The 19,302-nt window shown below is 37.2% G+C and overlaps 1 protein-coding gene across 5 annotated transcripts in view; it reads right to left on the reverse strand.

Annotated features, from left to right (window-relative positions):
- Positions 1-4,529: 4,529 nt before the first annotated feature.
- The window catches only part of CHMP2B (charged multivesicular body protein 2B), a 34,070-nt gene continuing 19,297 nt past the window's right edge, over positions 4,530-19,302 (reverse strand). For all 5 annotated transcript variants that reach the window (XM_014457398.2, XM_014457397.2, XM_006090546.3 and 2 more), the window contains 4 exons: positions 14,644-14,838; positions 11,028-11,130; positions 6,427-6,533; positions 4,530-6,225 (listed from right to left, as the gene is read on the reverse strand). In XM_014457398.2, coding sequence (XP_014312884.1) covers positions 6,115-6,225; positions 6,427-6,533; positions 11,028-11,130; positions 14,644-14,838 — 516 coding nt within the window. In that variant the 3' untranslated portion in view covers positions 4,530-6,114. The remainder of the gene's footprint in view (positions 6,226-6,426; positions 6,534-11,027; positions 11,131-14,643; positions 14,839-19,302) is intronic.

Below are 19,302 nucleotides of genomic sequence, written 5' to 3' on the forward strand. Positions count from 1 at the left end.
CCCTTTGCAGTCGAATGACCCTTTCACAGGGGTCGCCTAAGACCATCCTGCATATCAGATATTTACATTATGATTCATAACAGTAGCAACATTACAGTTATGAAGTAGCAACGAAAATAATTTTATTGTTGGGTCACAACATGAGGAACTGTATTTAAAAGGCCAGAAGGTTGAGAACCACTGGCTTAGATAATTATCACATATACTAGAGGCCCCACATGAAGATTCATGCAAGAATGGGCCTTCCTTCCCCTGGCTGCTGGCACCACCTTCACTCTGGCTGGAGCCACCTTTTTGCCTTCTTTCTGGCCCAGAACCACCTTTCCACCTTCTCACACTGCCCAGAGGCCCGGAGCAGCTGGGGTGGTGCAGAACGCCTGCGTCGTCACCATGGCGATGACGCAAACGTCCCACCCCACCCCTGGCTGCTCGGCACCTGTGTATGCAAATTAACCCGCCATCTTTGTTGGGTTAATTTGCATACTCACTCCTGATAGGCTGGTGGGTGTCACGAAGGTAAGGTCAATTTGCATCTTCCTCTTTTATTAGTGTAGATATGTTTGTACCGTATTATTAAATATTCACCCATAAGGTCACTCTTTTTAAGTTTAGATACAACTAGCATTGGGAACCAATTTTTCTCCCTAAAAGGAATTATTTTCAATCAGTATTTAATATTGAAATAGCAATTCTTTTTTCTCTTTTTATCTTTATTGTTGGAAGTATTACATATGTCACCCTTTCCCCCCATAGGCACTTTCTAGCCTGCCCCCATCCCCAGGCCTTCACCACACCCTGTGTCCATGGGTTATGCATATATGTATACAAGTTCTTTGGTTAATATCTTCCCACCCACCCACACTCCAGGGCTTTCCTTCTAAGATTCAACAGTCTGTTCCATGCTTCTATGTCCCTGGATCTATGTTGTTCACTAGTTATTTTGTTCATTACATTCCACAATTGAGTGAGATCATGTGATACTTGTCTTTCTCTGACTGGCTTATTTCACTTAGCATAATACTCTTTACTTAGCTAGTCAAAAATTAGTTTAGTAAATGCACTGCTATTTACTATCAACTCATTTGTATTACCTAGTTTTAGAATTATATTTTCTATATTGATATTTTTTAAAAATAAAAGATTGTTAATGTTATTTAGAATCCTAAACTGTAATTAAATAACAATGTAAATTACTGTGTAGTATCTATGTGTTGCTTCTTTCAGGAGTCAATACCAAGAGCCTACTTTAGCCATACAGCCTCTTGACCTGATGTTCTTGTGAGCTCTTCCATGGAGATCCTCAGGATTTAGTAGAGTAGTCCATTAAAAAGGAAACATCTATTTGTCACTTGTACTGATTGGTACATTCAACTTTACGGGGTAGAAGTGGCTGACAAACTCATTCACAGAATTGACCTTTTCATCTCTAATGGTGGAAAGATTTATTTAGTTAAAGAAATATGTTCAGTGTTTGGGGATGGGAGGAGTGTGTGTGTGTTTTCAAGTTCTTGGGAGGATGGTGGAGGCTGGGGAGGGGAGTGTGTATCTAAAATCGGACTTCACAATCCTCAGGCTTCCTCTAAGGCAAATTCAATCCAATTGACTCTTGGAGGAATTAAGGTGAGTCCCTGTGGGACTCAGCTTGTACAGAGAGGAAATTGAAAGCTGATTTGTTGTTCTATGGCTGCAAACACCTATTCATGCAGAGTAATACCATCAAAGGAGAAAGTCATCATAGGTCTCTTTTCAGACCTGGACACACACCATTGCAGTTTGGGAGTGTCTGAAAGGAATACATATTTAAATTAGGCCCAGGCGATCAGGCTAGAAGTGTGGCTTCTGGGCTAGAAAGGAATGTGCATGTGGCCAAGGCGAGAGTGCAGGCTTCCCCTAAAGGTGTTCAGATGCAAATAATAAAATACATGTCACTGTGCATGTCACATACTATACAGCCGTTGGCTGCCAGATTCCCCCTCCCATCGATAGGGTCACAATACTAAGCCCCTTTCCACCAGGCCATGCCATAAACAGGTACTCCCCTCAGGCATGGGTCTACACAACACAGTTCTCTGAGAGATGGTTATCTTAGGTTTTCAAAGAGTAGGTGCTATTAGTATTGACACCCTTGTACCGCATTCTACTACTGTGATACTCTGACATCTCCATCCACAAATATGCCACCACAGAAAGTGACACTGAGCTGCATCCTCTTTAGTAATAGAAACTGGTATACTCTTGTGCTCTCTTTCCATGGGTAACCACTTGTTTGAAAAAGTTGTTAAACACTTATGCCAAAAATGGGAAGTTAGGGAAAGTTTTAAAAGAAGTCAATATTTTCATCAAACTCAATGTATAAGAATCCTTTGAAAGGTTAATGTGGGGGTGCACAGGCAGGCCAAATAGCCATCTCAGACGGTGGATAAAGAAAAGTTGAATTTGAGGAAAGGGGGTGGGGATGGGATAACCAAAGAGAAGGGCTGCACAGCACTGAGCCAAAGGGTCACTAGGTCGATAATGGCAGCAAAAATGTACTGAGGTCAGTGAAACAAGGAAGGGCATAGAAGAAGCAATAGGAGAGCGGCTGGGCTGCTTTGATTCAGAGAAGTCAGAGAAAAGGGGGCTTTGGAGACAGGTTCAGGGTTTAGCCCAGGATGAGCTGCCACTACCCATTGCTCCCCTGGTTTCAAGTCTCCTGGGGCCTCTTAGAGGTTGGGGGACATGTGCCTGTGAGGGAATGGCACAGGTGTGCTCCTTGGAGAGAGCATACACCCTGGGTCCTTTGTCCTGATCATATTTCTCTCTCTCTTGCAGGTGGAAATCTTAAGGTCTCACAGGAGGGAGGGTCTTAATAGAATATCCATCAGCTTTCCAGGGTCCAGGTATCCACTGATTGGTTGGTGCCAAGGCAGGGGGGTCATTAGTCAATGTAGCAGGTCCAGAGGCAGCCAGGGTGCCATCGGTCTGATTTTGCTGCTTTTCTCGGCCAGGAGCTGAAATAAAGGGTGTCCCAAAATTCACGCAAGTAGTTTTGATAGAAAACACAGGTTTATAATTAAAAATTGTAAATTTTTTATTGATTCATAAAGTATACAGTATAGGGTTATGTATGGAATAGCATATCGGGTAAATGGTCTCCATGGCTTTGCTGGAACATACGCACTCTTTTGTTGAAATTTTCCATGACCGTTTTGCATAAATGTGGCTGAATTTCGATGAGGATCATTTTCATCTTGATGGCTTGGTTAATCGACAAAATTGTCACATTTGGGATTCAGAAAATCCACGAGTGATTGTTGAGAAACAAATGCATCCACAATGTGTCACTGTTTGGTGCGGATTTTGGGCTGGAGGCACCATCGGACCATTCTGCTTCGAAAATGCGGCTGCTCAGGCAATAATGAGTGCGCATGTGCCAGCAAAGCCGTGGAGGCCATTTACCCGATATGCTATTCCATACATAACCCTATACTGTATACTTTATGAATCAATAAAAAATTTACAATTTTAACTATAAACCTGCGTTTTCTATCAAAATTACTTCTTGCGTGAATTTTGGGACACCCTTTACAACTGAGGCCTAGATATTATCTGTAAGGAGGAAAAGGTCAGGGGTTCTAAACCACCTGACCATCAATATGAAAGATCAGGGGTCCAAACTGCATGACCAGTGATATGCTAGGGGAGGAGAGGTTACCCTGGGGGCGAGGTTCTTGTTTTCCAAGTTTGCCCCTTGCTAGGCATCCAGGGCTTTCTGTCCTGGTGAGTTTCTGCACCTCCTCCATGCTCTGTTCATATCTAATATCCTTGTTTCCTAATCTTAAGGGACCTAAAGGTTAAGTTTTAGTTTTAGTAAAGGATACCTTGGTATTATAATTTTATAGTGCGCCGAGACCGGTTTGGCTCAGTGGATAGAGCGTTGGCCTTCGGACTGAAAGGTCCCAGGTTCGATTCCGGTCAAGGGCATGTACCTGAGTTGCGGGCACATCCCCAGTAGGAGATGTGCAGGAGGCAGCTGGTCTATGTTTCTCTCTCATCGATGTTTCTAACTCTCTCCCTTCCTCTCTGTAAAAAATCAATAAAATATATTAAAAAAAATATTATAGTGCTTGTGAAAACTGCCATTGAGCATTTTATAAATTTAGCCAAATCATGACTCTACTTTCTCCTCTGGGTTCCCAGTCTCCCCTGGCAGCCACGTTTGACTGAAATAAAAGAAATCACTAAGACTTGTCTGTTTTAAAAATGTATTCTAAAATGTTTATCCTCTGGAAGTTCTAGGAAAGGAATGATCAGTTCAATTTCATGTGAAATCACATAATTCTTAGGCTTACAACATTCACAAACATCAATCCTATACCAACAGCTAACTTGTAAAAAGATAATTTTTTGTTAAAATATAAATAGCAGAGTTCTCAAATTTTCTTTCCAGGAAAAAAATAAAAATCATTATTTTGAAAAATTACCGGATATGCGTAAAATTTTTAACTTAGCAGAAGCCAAAAATAGAGTAAAAGAGATTTATAAAAGCATAATAGCAAAAAATCTTTATTGGGATTTTTTTAACAAAATAATTTTTAAAAACAAAAGCCCCCACATGTAAACAAAAAAGTAAATTAAAGTTAGTTGGCATTATTATGTACATCCAAGAATCAAAACAGTTCTGGGTTAACATTCCATAATCCAGTAAAATCTTTTGATCCATTGATTCTCAGGAACTATATTTAATCTACTAACAATGGAACCCTTTTGTTGAACGTTATAAAATGGACTGTAGATTATAAACTATATTATTTAGCTTTTCATTCTTTCCACCAATGCATATGCCACATGTATACTAGTTCTAAAATGAATTGTTGTCAATATTAGTCCAAAATGTCCATCATCCCAAATTAACCATGTTACACCTATGTAATCTGTTCCAGGGATTTTATGGTGGAATGTGCTAGAACCCATAATTACATCATTTTTCAAAACTAACCTAATTCTAAATTCTATCTCTATAATCTGCTACTTTTTAATTTCTTCTCACTTTCTATATATACTTTAAATACTAATGCAATTTTACCTTTAAAAATACTGCTAAGACATTGACACACATTTAGGCAGTAATTTCTGACAAAGTTGTAGTTTATTCACCAAGAAAAAAGTGCTAATGTTTATTTTAAAATTTACCTAGAGCATTTTCGTAGTGTTACTTAATTGAGAATGATGGTTTCAATTTAGAGGGTTCAATACACACATTAATACAGTTCAAAATTAGAGATTAAAGTATATGTCACGTGGAAAAAATCTCCTCACTTCTTAGAAGACCAAAATATTCCATTCTATTACTACAAAATATTATTAATTCAGTGTCTGTTTTTGCTAACATATTCAATTCACTTTTATAAGCTTTACAAAAGACAGCCTGGACAGTTTTTGTAAGAGGTCTCAATTTTAGTTTAAAATGGATTTCTTTTCTGTCAGTTAAAATAATTTAAAGATGTGCACAATGTTTGTGCTGTTTAAGGCAGGTGCCAAGCACATTTTGAAAGATAATAAACTTATTAACTTGAATATCCTCCCGAAGGGGGAAAAAACAATAAAAGAAAAGCTCACGACAGTTTTTATTTAAGACGGTTGTTTAAATAGCACTCTTCTTTCAGACCATTTAAAAATAATTTGGCAACTAACTTGCTTATGGTTATAACACATATCACTTACAAGACAAGCAACAGATATAGAATTAATGACATACTTTTAATATTTTTACAAGACTTTTTAAGTTGGTGCCTAGTGGCATTTAACAAGATTTTTTTATTCAGTGTAAAAGGATTTAGAACATAAACTACACAAGTAATGAATATAATTTCTCTATGCCATGCAGAAAAGTCGTCAACTTTTTACACATCATCACTCCTAAACTGTTCTACTTAAAATCCAAACTGTTCCCATTTTGCATCGTTGTCATTCTTTGGCAAAAAATTCAAAATAGCCATGGGTTAGGAAACAACTGTTCACTCATGGTCTTCATTTTTGCAAAATAAATGTGTTTTGTAAAGGAATCGGCAATATGCCTGGTTTATAATTATAACTAAATAATTATAAATAAGCAAAGTATTATAGCTCTTTTGACTAGTCTACTCCTAAAGCTTTGAGTTGTCGTTCAATCTCTTCATCGGAGATCGTAGCCTTTGAAGTAGAGGCAGATGGTAAGCTTCGGGCAGCTGACGGAGCTTTGGCCATCTATATTAAAGAGAGAAAAGAAAAAAAGATGTGCCTCATTGAACATTTGGACTATGACATAAAGGATGTGCTGCAAAGAGGTTTAATTTATTTTCCAAACGAATATAAAAACATGCATCTAATAGTAAAAGACAACTTAAAACAATTAAGTGACAAAAATAGTGGGAACTATTTCCAATTGAGAAAAGAAGACGTTCATACCTTTCCAGAGATTTCAATTCCAATTTCATCAAGAACCTGATTCACAATATCTTGGCTTTCCTCTTCATCGTCAGAGCCATCAAAGATGTCATCAAGTGTATCATTGACTTCAAAGGATGGGGAGAAAAAAGCAATTACTTTCAGATTTCAGGCTACATTTACTTTTTAGAAGGCAGCCCAAATACACACACACACACACACACACACACACACTGTTATATTACAGAAGGAAAAACTTAGGTGAACCAACAAATTACAAAAGTCACTTTCAAATGTCAATGAAGTTCATTGATGAATACATTTTGAGGCACTAAATCTGGAATAATGTTCATATCAACACAAATTATCCTAAAATAACACAAGTCTACTCTGATTTTTTAAAAATTCATCTTTAATAAACTAGGACTATCTGATATTCACAGGTACAGGATTAAAGTTTTTAAATAAGATTTCACAAATTGAATCTGTTCAGCTGATAGCTGTTAAACCTGACCATGAAAGAATATGCAAGAATCCAATATCCTGTAAATATTTGGGATTCAATTTACTTTTTTTATACCTATAATTATATTTTTACCTTTTTAAAATTTTCATTCAAGATGTATGTAGAATATTCTAACAAAGTGTAAGATTTAATATTTTATTAAACTTGTCCAAAGAATGATGTCCAATTTAACCCTACAATGATTATTATTGCTATACCCTCTTCCATCTTTCTCCCTTCCCTTCCTAAAATATTTATGGAAAACCTTCTGTACAGAAGGCATTATGTTAGGAGCTATGGGAAAGGAATTTCTGAAAGCTTGGGAATATGTCACATTTATCTTTGAAACTAAGGGCCTGGAACGTGGTACAAATACAATTGATAGATAATAGAGAAAAATGAAGATCTTAGGTAGTTTGCACTTAATTAGAAAAAAAGAAAAACGAATGATTATAAAAAGGGAAGAGATTATATCCAACTGGGAGGCAGTAACATGTGAGGTGGTCCTTGAAGGCTGAAGGCTGCATAGGATTTGACCAAACAGAAGCAGAGGGAATTCAATGAACAAAGACATGCTAAAAGGCAACAGCAAGAAAGAGTAGGTTCTTCTGTTTGGTTATTTAAGGTGCATGAATGGAAAATGGCTGTGAGGGAAACAATTAAGCAGCTGGCCTAACATCATTCGCCTGATCACTGGGGGATGTCCCCAAAGGAAAGGGGACAGGTAACCTAGTCTGATCTCCCTGTACTAGTAAGCATGCTGCTCCTGGTAAACAGATATCTGCTAGCAAGAGAGTCCTTGCTCTCAGCAGGGTGCCCTTGGTTCAGGATGGCTATAGTAAATAAACCTATCATCTATGGGCTTATGAGCCATGACTCTCTAGCAAATGTCACATACGGTAAGTGACCATGTAAGGTATAAATTCAAGATGTTTCATATCTTAAATGTTTCCTTCAACATGAGATTATAAGTATACCTCATTACATACATCATCTATCATTCTGGGTCAAAGAGTTTGTGTCTAATAAGAAAAGATCTCAGGAGTTATTTGAGATGTCCCAACCCTCTCCCTGTTTTGCATGTCCATTTTAATTGCTTGTATCCTTCACATCTTAATAAATCTTAATATTGTTTAAGATCTCTGATTTGTATGAGCATGACTTGAGAATTTGGCTTCTTGTGTTAGCTCAATAGTATAAAGTAAATTTGGAAAAGGCTAAAGAGCTTAAGGCATATATATTGAGTTTAACATTCAGTTTATTTGAATGTTAAACTCAATTCTACCATTTCGTACCTATGCAACTTCTTTACCTGTCTGGATCTCAGTATTCTCACTGGCAAAATAACAGGACTGGACCTGAAAATTATTTTTGATTTATGACGTGGGGATTTTATTGTAATCAGCAAGAAGCCACTGAAGAAGCATACTCACCTTACCTCTAGCTTCTATAAAAGTAATTTAGCAATTGTGATACTCAAATGATAGGGAAGTAATACGGGGCGGGGGGCCGGGGTGGGGGCAGTCCAGGTCAGAATTTATAAGGGCCTCAATGAAAAAGTAGCAGCAGGAAAAAATGAAAGAAGGGGACAAATGAGAAAGACCAGGGATTTTTAATAAGGGGTTAACAGAGAAAAATGTTTTCATAAGAAGTCTAACAAAATTAATCAAGGATCTAGTATTTTACAAAGGTCTTTTTTCCAAAACTGGAATGTGAACACATTTTAGAGCAATACTGCATAGTAGAAACTATAATTTTAAAAAGATGTCCATTTAAACTTTAAATTTATCTTTGGCTGAAAAAACTAATGTTGATATACTTTATTAGGTTATAGAAAAAAAAATAACCAATAACTACTATCATTTCAGACTCACTCACAAAGTACTAACATACAAACAAATACAACTGTAAGATATATGAATTATAAGTATGAGCTTAATTCCCTTCACTATAGTTTAATGGAAAAGTTAATTCCTCTAATATCTGCTCACACCTGTGCCATCATTGGAAACCAAATAAACATGTGAGATACTGTGATCATTATATAAATGACAATTCTCACAGTCATTAAAAATTCACTAATGATGTTTCAAAAAATCATATTTTTCAAAATAAACATTCAAAGAACTAAAGAATTTTTTGAACTATCAAAAATAGACACGTAGTATCATTAAATCCTAAAAGCAAAATAGATAATGTGAAATAGAATACTAGAACAATAGTGAGTTTAGTAACCTTGGTAATTTATTTAGATTGTATTTATACACTGAATGCTGTAAAATTAAAATGCTAGCTGAGCTAAACTGGCATATCCTTACACAGTTGTAAAAGAATTAGAAAGCATCTCTGAAAAACAATGATGCCAGTTTTGACATATGTAAGTAATAACTCAATGTTGACCAGGAGGCTGTAAAGGGTCACTCATTCATTACTGGTGAAATAGAGACTGGTATACTAGTAGTCTTTCTGAGAAGAATTTGGTAGTATGAACCAAAAGCCTTATAAAAGTTAATATTCTAAGGAGATTTAAGAAACTTACACAAAAATAAAACAAACATTTATGAAAGGATTATCAAATATATTAAACATTTTAAAACAATCTTATCAACCACTATAAGAATGATTCAATAAATTAGGGTTGATGTTATTTAATATTGATGTTATGCAATATTAAAGCCATTTTATTTATTTATTTATTTATTAAAAATAATTTTATTGATTTTTTACAGAGAGGAAGGGAGAGGGATAGAGAGTTAGAAACATCGATGAGAGAGAAGCATCAATCAGCTGCCTCCTGCACACCCCCTACTGGGGATGTGCCTGCAACCAAGGTACATGCCCTTGACCGGAATCGAACCTGGGACCCTTCAGTCCCTAGGCTGACGCTCTATCCAGTGAGCCAAACCAGCTAGGGCAAAGCCATTTTAAAAAAAGGCATCAGAGAAGATTCGAGGTCATAAGCACATGTTGTTATACTATTATGTTTTTAAAATGCTGAATAAGGTTCAAAATTACAAATGTAATATGATCTAATAACTATTATAAGATATGGAAAAATATAGGAAAGAAACGTACAACATTAACAGTAACTATATCTGAGTAATGTGAAGATTTGGAGGTGACTGGATAAAGAAGGTAAAGAGATTAACTAAAGAACATATATGAAGCCCTCACTGGTTTGGCACAGTGGATAGAGCATCGGCCTGCGGACCGAAGGGTCCCGGGTTTGCTTCGGGTCAAGGGCGCGTACCTTGGTTGCAGGCTCCTCCTTAGCTCGGGCCCTGGTCAGGGCACTTGCAAGAGGCAACCAATTGATGTGTTTCTCTCACATCAATATTTCTCTCTATATTTCCCTCTCTCTTTCATTCGCTCTAAAAATCAACGGAAAAATATCCTTGGGCAAAGATAAAAAAAAAAAAGAACAACAACAACAACATATATGCATACCCCATGGACAAAGACAACAGTGAGGTGAAGGCCATGTTGGGGGGGACATGGGGGTGGGTGGATGTGGGCAAAGGATGGGGGAAAAGGGGGACACCTGCAATAATGTTAACATTAAAATTTTTTAATTAAAAAAATAAAAAGGATAGATTTTTAAAAAATGCTTTATTCCTTTGTAGTCTCCATAGTTCTATAATTTGCAATTGTTTTATATTAAAAAAGAAGAAAACCAAGTATTAAATAACTTTGGGAGGGAAAAATAAAAGAATATAAAAGCTCCATTATCTCTACCTCCAATATATATAGTATGAAAGAATCAATGCATATCTAAAACTACCCAATTTATATTAGAGTTATTTTATTTGCACTAATTTTATTTCTACTAATCAATAAAGTAAAGCAGCTGGGGCCAGTATGGCATAGAAATATGGCATAACATAGTTTATATTTTTCCTTCAGTTAAGCATTAATAGAACTTTGAGCCATATACATTGCCAATTTAAAAACACAATACTGTGACAATATGGACACCTATTTAGTAGAAGGATAATAAACCATTTCTTTTTTCAATATTTGTGCTTTCATGGATGAGAATAAGAGATTGCTAGGAAACAGACTTAGCTAATTCAAACATGAGAAAACTATAAGTTTCATTCCTAACTATTAAACTTACTCATTTCTTCAGTCATTTCCATTTTCATGTTCTCCTTCTGGAAATTCTGCATTGTCTGTAATGTCTTTTGTGGATCCACCTTCTTGTTTACTGCCTGCATTGTCTTTAAAATATGAAGAAGTCCAAGTCAACTACATAATCATGAAAATTTTACTGTGGATAAGTCCTAAGAGAGCACATCATATAGACACAGGCTTTGACAAGATACACTTTCTGCCATAATCAAACATAAAAATGTTAAGTATTCTACAAAGAAATAAAATACTCAATTGGAAACCATCTGCTTAACATCTATATAATAAAGACTGGTGTGACCTCATCTGAACAGTGGGCAAAAAATTATGTAATAAAAAACACTGTCAATAAAAAATTCATTACTATTCAGATGAGAGAACTACATTTGACTATTATGTGGTAAGTAGGTAATGTCCAAATTAAAAATTATTTAATTTAATTTTTATAAATCATTAACTTAATATCTAAAGTAAAAAGGAGCCCTGACTGATTTGGCTCAGTGGATAGAGCGTCGGCCTGCGGACTCAAGGGTCCCAGGTTCGATTCCAGTCAAGGGCATGTACCTTGGTTTCGGGCACACCCCCAGTGGGGGGTGTGCAGGAGGCAGCTGATCGATGTTTCTCTCTCATCGATGTTTCTGACTCTCTATCCCTCTCCCTTCCTCTCTGTAAAAAATCAATAAAATATATATATATAAAAAAATAAAGTAAAAAGGATACACTAGCATATGTACTTAATCCTTTAACACATTTTAAACCATGGTTTAAAGGAAGAAACAAACCACTGAATTTTGCAAAAATATGTGAAAATAATTCTTTTACATTTTATGTTCACAACTTATTTCAGTAAAAGAGGTTAATGCCATCTAATATAGATACAATATTTTATATACATATACAGTTTATAATATATCTGCATGTTATATAGTGAGTTCAGTATTAAAAGATACTATACAACATAAAACATAACTGTTTCAAAGATGTGAAGCATACATTCTTTTCTCAGACAAGCAGTATACAATGATGCAGCCCAAGTAATCTTAACACTATAAGTATGACACTATATCCCCCCTTCCCTACCAATCCACACGTACCTAATTCTCCAATGGCTTCCCATTGCTCTTAGTATTAAAAGCCAAAATCTGTAATTGGACTGTGAGGCCAAATATTAATTGAACTCTACTTAATAAGCCAGTCTCATTTTGCACTGCTGCCCTCTAGTCACACTGCTCTTTCACTTCCTTAAATGTGTCATGCTCTCTCCTGTCACAGGACCTTTGCATATGCTCCCTCTCACCTGGAATGCTTTCTCCATTTGCTTTTACTAACAACACTTCAGATTTCAGTTTATATACCACTTTCTTAAAGAAGTAGCTCTTGACATCCCAGATTAGAATATGTACCTTGATTACATCCTACTAGGTATACATGAAGTTTTATACTTATTCGTGTAAATTAGAATACTTTACTTGCAACTTACATTATTATTGTAAATAACATAATAAGAATAATTATAATAATAGAGCAGTTAATGCCTATATAACTTATGTGTCAGACACTGTTCTAAGCACTTTATATGTACTAATATTTAAAGTTAAATGACATTTAAATCTGAAAAATCTTTATGTGCCAGGTTCTACCATTTTCCCTATATTGCTAATGGGGAATGAAGGCACAGAAAGGTGAAATAACTTGTCCTGGTCACACAGCTGTTAAGTGGAAGTGAGATCTGAACCCAAGTAATTTGGCCCCAGAACTTAGGTTCCTAATCACTGCACTAATCTACCTCTTAAATGGGCTGCTTTTTAAATAGACTGTAATCTACTACAGGTGAAGCCCATGCCTGGTTTTGTTTTCCATTTCATCTCCATTACTTGGTATAGTTCTTCCCTTTAGGATCTAAACCAATACTTGCTGAGTTAACACATTTCTAAGAAATTTAAGTGAAAATTCCAATTCAGACATCCTCATTATTTTTGGATTCCATATTTTTGAACTTGCCTCCTCACTAACATTTATTTGTAACCTCAAGTCAAACTTTTAGTTTTGTGCTCATTCGTGGGCATGCAGAGAGCACCAAAAGTTTTAGTCGCCCAACCTGCACATTTTCAGCTGAGGTGGAACAGGCGGCATTCTGCATTCTTGTCTCAGCTATTCTCAACAAGTGGCCTTTTTGTTGCTTATTCGTTGCCACATTCTTGTGCCTTTGCTGGTGATTTTGCTGTTTAAAATTGTCCCCAAGTATAATACTAAAGTGCCATTTAGTGTTCCTAAGTGCTACAAGGCCGTGATGTGCTTACGGAGAAAACACACTTTGTTAAATTAGCTTTGTTCACACATGAGTAGTGTTAGCCATGAGTTCAATGTTAATGAATCAACAATTAAATATGGTTTCTTTCAACAGAAACACACACAAAACAAATTTAGGTATACACTGGTTGACAAAAATTTGTAACCAAAGGCTCACAAGAACCTAAGCCTGCATTTCTCTTCAGAGCAATAGTTTGATATTCACTAATTCAGTGTTCCCAACATTGTAGAACATTAACTATTGCAAATAATGAGAATCAAAAGTATATACCATTTTCCTCATATGAACCTTACTTTCTCTTCTCCCTGGCTTTTCCCGCTTTGCTCTTCATATTCATACTCCTCCTTCCCATATTTAACAACTAGTGATGTAAGTATTTTGGATGATTCTATTCAAAGATCTGTGCAATTCACTGAAGCTCAGCACAGACTCATGAGTAGGGGCAGTTTCCTTTTCAGACATATCTTAACACCCTCCCCACAACTGAACTGTAAGATCTGTGAGAGAAGAGTCTTTGTCTTAAACTTCTTGTTCCTTACAGTCCTTCACATGCATCAAGGAGCTAGCTCATTATTTACTAAAAAATGCTCAGTCCTTTCAGGTTTACAGTAAAAACATCTATAATAATAGAACCGTAATATGCTAATTAGATGGGATGTCCTTCCTGACGAAGCCAGGGCTGTGAGGGAAGCCCGGGTCCCAAGTGCCTGCCAGCTGACGGAGGGAAACCCGAGTCCCGGGTGCCAGAGGGAAGCTGGTGCCGGCAGCAGGGGGAAGGAAGGCCTACTCTTGCACGAATTTCATTCATTGGGCCTCTAGTTTTTAATATAAAAACTGAAAATTAAACATAAGTTCCTATTACAATTAATTGATAAATCCTTCTAATAGTATTCATGTGTCCTTCTGACACATACATGAAAATGAATCACGAGGAAATTACTACTCTAAAGTAATCAAAACGTATAGCTCAATGAAATAAGCTCACAAATCTCTGACAGTTTAAGAGATAAAAGCAAACACTATTTTCAGTCAGTTTAAAAAATTTAGAAGCTACATGTGACCTTGAAACAGTGAAAATGTCCTAAAACAAGAAATTTTATAAAATTTATTAAATCAGTAAAGAATCTAGAAGTAGTTTTCTGGATTATCTAATATTATAACTCATTTTGCTAAAAATTACAGATTCTATACTACATATGTGACAGGAAGTGTTTTAAAATCTGATTTGAATCTTGATATTTAAGTATATTAGATTAACTCCAAGTCTATGGATATAAAGGCTTCTACTTACCTTTGCTGTAGTAGACATTGCACCAGCCATCTTCATCTGGGAGTTCATCACTTTTGTTTGTGTGGACATAGAAGTGACTTTTGAACTTACAGCAAAAGTTCTTGTTTTCTGTTTCCGTAATTGTACAAGCTGTTTGGCTAAAACTCTGCAAGCTTCTCTATTACCAATTTTGGCCATCTTCTTAATTTCTAATTCCTAAGAGAGGAAATAAAAAGAGGGGAATAGAATCATTGAGGGGTAGGCCTCAAGATTTATTTCAAAAGAACAGGTCAAATATATATATGGGTGGACAAAAGTAGCTTTAGAGTTGTTCATATGGAAAATACAATAACTAATAAAGAATACTACAAGTACAAACTTTTTCATGTACTCACAAATGTAAACCTACTTCTGCCCACCCTTGTAAAATACACCCTTTCTCCCTGATCATGAATTGAGGCAGAGGCTGTCATAAAGTCATAGAAAGAAAAGAGTAATTTGAGAGGGCAACTTAGTCCACATGTTTCTATAGGAAAGAACCAGTGCCTTCATCTACAAATACAAAGCTGGTCTACAAAACAGTATGCACATAGAGCTCAGCAGAAAATTTAAAAACTCAACCCAAAAGTAGGAAGGAAAGAAGAAGAAAAAAACAAATAAAGGGTTTGGTGGGACATAGCAAAAAAGAGCATGATGATAGATTTAAAGCTAATAATGTAAACATATTAAGTGAAAAGGTCCATCTAATAAATAAAAGGCAGGTTTTCAGATTGGATAAGACCCAAATATATGCTAGCTTAGAAACAAATTTTAATTAACAACACACAAAGCTAAGTAAAATAATAGAAAATACATATTATATATAAATACTTATTACAATCTGGAAATCTGGAGTGGCTACATTAATATCACATAAAGCAAACAAAACTTGAGAAAAAGCAATATTACCAGAAATAAAAAGGGGCATTTCAAAATGATAAAGGAATCAATACGTAAAGATACAAAACACATAAAAGTCTATGTATGTAATAACAATGCTTAAAAACATATGAAGCAAAACTGATAGAAGTGAAATGAGAAGCAAACAAATATACAATTAGCTTGGGGAATATCAACAAGTATATTGTTGTAACTGTTATAACTAATGGGCAGAAAATCTGTAACAATACAGAAGATTTACAAAAAACACTATTACTAACTTGACCTAACCAACACTTACAGAAAACTTCAAAACAGCAGAATACTCATTTACAAGCATACACTTAAAAAAAAGAAGCAACAAAATACAGCATATTCTACATCAGAAAACAAGGCTCAATAAGTTTAAGAGGGTTGAATTGATACGAAGTATGTTCTCTAACCACAATAAAATTAAACTAAAGATCAGTAAGGAAAATATGAAAGAAAAGTCACAAATGAGCAGAAATTAATGATTCTAAATAAGCCATAGATTTAAAAAAAATGGAGGAAATGAAATAATATTTTGAACTTAATAAAATAAAAACAGCACATATCAAAATGTGTGGACTATAGTAAAAGAGATTCTTAGAAATTTATAGCATTAAAGGTTATATTTAAAAAGGTGAAGGGATTAAGAAGTACTAATTGGGAGTTACAAAATGGTCATGGGGATGTAGAGTACACCATAAGAAATATAACTAATAATATTGTAATAACTGTGTATGGTGCCAGAGGGGTACTGGAATTATCACTTTGTAAGTTATATAAATGTCTAACCACTATGCTGTGCATGTGAAACTAATATAATACTAAATGTCAGCTGTAATTGAAATAAAAATAGGTATAAAAATTAATTAAACAAAATAGTAAAGGCAAAAATATTATGTTAAAAATGTCTAAAGCATTAACATAGAAAAAAGGATATATAACAAAGTAAACAAAAGAAAGGAAATAATATAAACAAATAAATCTATAAACTGGAGAAGTAAAAAAATTGCAGAAAGTTAATGAAATCAAAAGCAGGTATTTTTTTGGTGTGTGTGTTTTTGCAAAAAAATAATCAAATTGATATACTATTAGCCAGACAGATGAGGGAAAACAACCAGAGAGAGAACAGCCCTAGCCAGTTTGGCTCAATGCATAGAGTATCGTCCTATGAACAGAAGGGTCCCAGGTTTGATCTAGTCAAGGGCATGTACCTCAGAAGCAGGCTTCTCCTTGGCCTGGGCCCTGATCAGGGCGTACACTGGAGGCAACCAATCGATAGGTTTCTCTCACATCGATGTTTCTTTCTGTCTTTCCCTCTCTCTTTCACTCTCTCTAAAAATCAATGGAAAAATATCCTCGGGTGAGGATTTAAAAAAAAAAAAAGACAGGGAACACACGAGTTATAAGTATTGGGAATGTAAACAGGGGCATCACTTCATATCCTAACGATGTTAAAGGACAATACGAGAATATTATGAACAATAGTATGTGATCACATCTTAAAAGTTGGTAGAAATGGACAAATTAGAGACACAAACCCAAGCTCAGTCAAAAAGACAGAGAACCTGATCTATAGTTTTTAAATGAACTTGTAGTTTAAAACTTATCCATAAGAAAATGTCACTCCCAATGGGTTTGATGATAAATCCTAACAAACTCTTTAGTAAAAGAGAAAGTAAGGGGATATTTGCCAACTCATGCTTTACCATCAGCATTACTCTGATGTCAAAACTAAATAAAGATACTTCTCAGCGGGAAGGCTGGGCTGGGTGGGTGGGTGGGAAGAGATCAACCAAAAACTTATATGCATACTAGTGTCCCAGTGCATGGATTTGTGCACATTGAAAGGAAATTAATTAGAAGAAATATTTTAATATCGCTATCCGCCCTTTCTCTATAATAGAAATGTCAACCAAATTCAGGATCGACGATGAGAGATCGAAACACACGCGTGCGACTGGCGCCAGTGAGAGCTTTATAGTCAACTTAGCCTTTTATAGATATAGAATAAACTTGCTTAATTAGACCTACTTTCTGATTTAGCTAAACTTTTTCCAGCCCAGTGAAGCACCCCAACTTCTCTTTCAGGTAACTATCAGCAACACAGCAGTAAATATTAACATGAAGCAGATTATTATTATAGATCATGCAGGGAAAACAAAGCGTGAAATAATTAACTGTAGCAGTGTTCAACTATATTCTGTGCAGTGAGAAAACCAGAAGTCATTTTCAAGTTCCACCATTTCTTACTTCTTTTCAGTCAGGTCAAGTTTCTAAACTTTCTAAATCTCTGTTTTCTGGCTAATGAAAAGAAAATAGGATTCTACAGAGTCTCCTATCTACCTACTCCAGGACTTCTATGAGGATCAAATGTGAAAATGCTTCACAAACATTTGGTTAAACTGTAAAACGTCTGCACCTGGCTATAAAGCAAGTCGAGTTCCTTGGCTGAAGGAACTCCAAGGAGGATAGTGGTTTGGGAGAGGAAGTTGGCGCTGCTACGTGATGTCATTACCTGGCGCCTATAGCAACTGTTTCTGGGCTGGGCTGGGCTGTGGGTCACATTTTGTGCCATGGGATTGTGACAGCGTTGGCTGCAATTTAGTGGGGTACCCCACTTGGGGAAAGCTGAGTATTGGTGTGTTGGTGCCAGGTTTGTGTTGCTGTTTATTTTTAAACTAGAGGCTCGGTGCACAAAAATTTGTGCACTCGGAGGGGGTGGGGGGAGGTCCCTCTGCCCGGCCTGTGCCCTCTCGCAGTCTGGGACCCCTCGGGGGATGACCACCTGCTGGCTTAGGCCCGCTCCCCAGGGAATTGGGCCTAAGCTGCTAGTCAGACATCCCTCTGGCAGGCCGGGAGCCCTCGGGGGATGTCCACTTGCCAGCGGGGAACAGGCCTAAGCTACAGTCGGACATCCTTAGCGTTGCTGAGGAAGCAGGAGAGGCTCCCACCACCACCGCTGTACTGGAGCCGTCAGCCTGGCTTGTGACTGAGCAGAGCTCCCTCTGTGAGAGCGCACTGACCACCAAGTTGCAGCTCCTGCATTGAGCGTCTTCCCCCTGGTGGTCAGTGTGTGTCATAGTGACCAGACATTCCCAGTCATTCTGCTGTTAGGGTCAATTTGCATATTACCCTTTTATTATATAGGATAGAGGCCTGGTGCATGGGTGGGGGCCGGCTGGTTTGCCCTGAAGGGTGTCCCGGATCAGGGTGGGGGTTCCGCTGGGGTTCCTGGCCAGCCTGGGTGAGGGGCTGAGGGCCGTTTTCAGACTGGCCACACCCCCCTTCAGGGTGGGGGTCCCCGTTGGAGTGCCTGGCCAGTCTGGGTGAGGGGCTAAGGGCCGTTTTCAGGCTGGCCACACTCTCTTCAGGGTGGGGGTCCTGCTGGGGTACCTGGCCAGTCTGGGTGAAGGGCTAATGGCTGTTTGCAGGCTGGTCAAGGCCCCCAGTGGGGACCCTCACCCCATGAGAGTGTGGCCATCCTGGGTGAGGGGCTGATGGCTGTTTGCAGGCTGGCCACGGCCCACAGCCACCCAAGCTCCCAGTGGAGGCTGGCTGGAAGCAGGGTATCTGGGATTTATTTATCTCCTAAATTGGAAACTTGTTGCCTGGAGTGGAGGCCACAGCAGCCCAGGGCAGGCGGGGAGCTTTGGCTCCTTCATCGCCGGGCAAACAACCCTCCTGCTTGCTCCACTCTGCAGCTGCTGGCCGCATCTGGTTGGGTAATTTGCA

The sequence above is a fragment of the Myotis lucifugus genome, unplaced genomic scaffold (genome assembly GCF_000147115.1).
Source record: "Myotis lucifugus unplaced genomic scaffold, Myoluc2.0 scaffold_75, whole genome shotgun sequence".
Taxonomy (NCBI): domain Eukaryota; kingdom Metazoa; phylum Chordata; class Mammalia; order Chiroptera; family Vespertilionidae; genus Myotis; species Myotis lucifugus.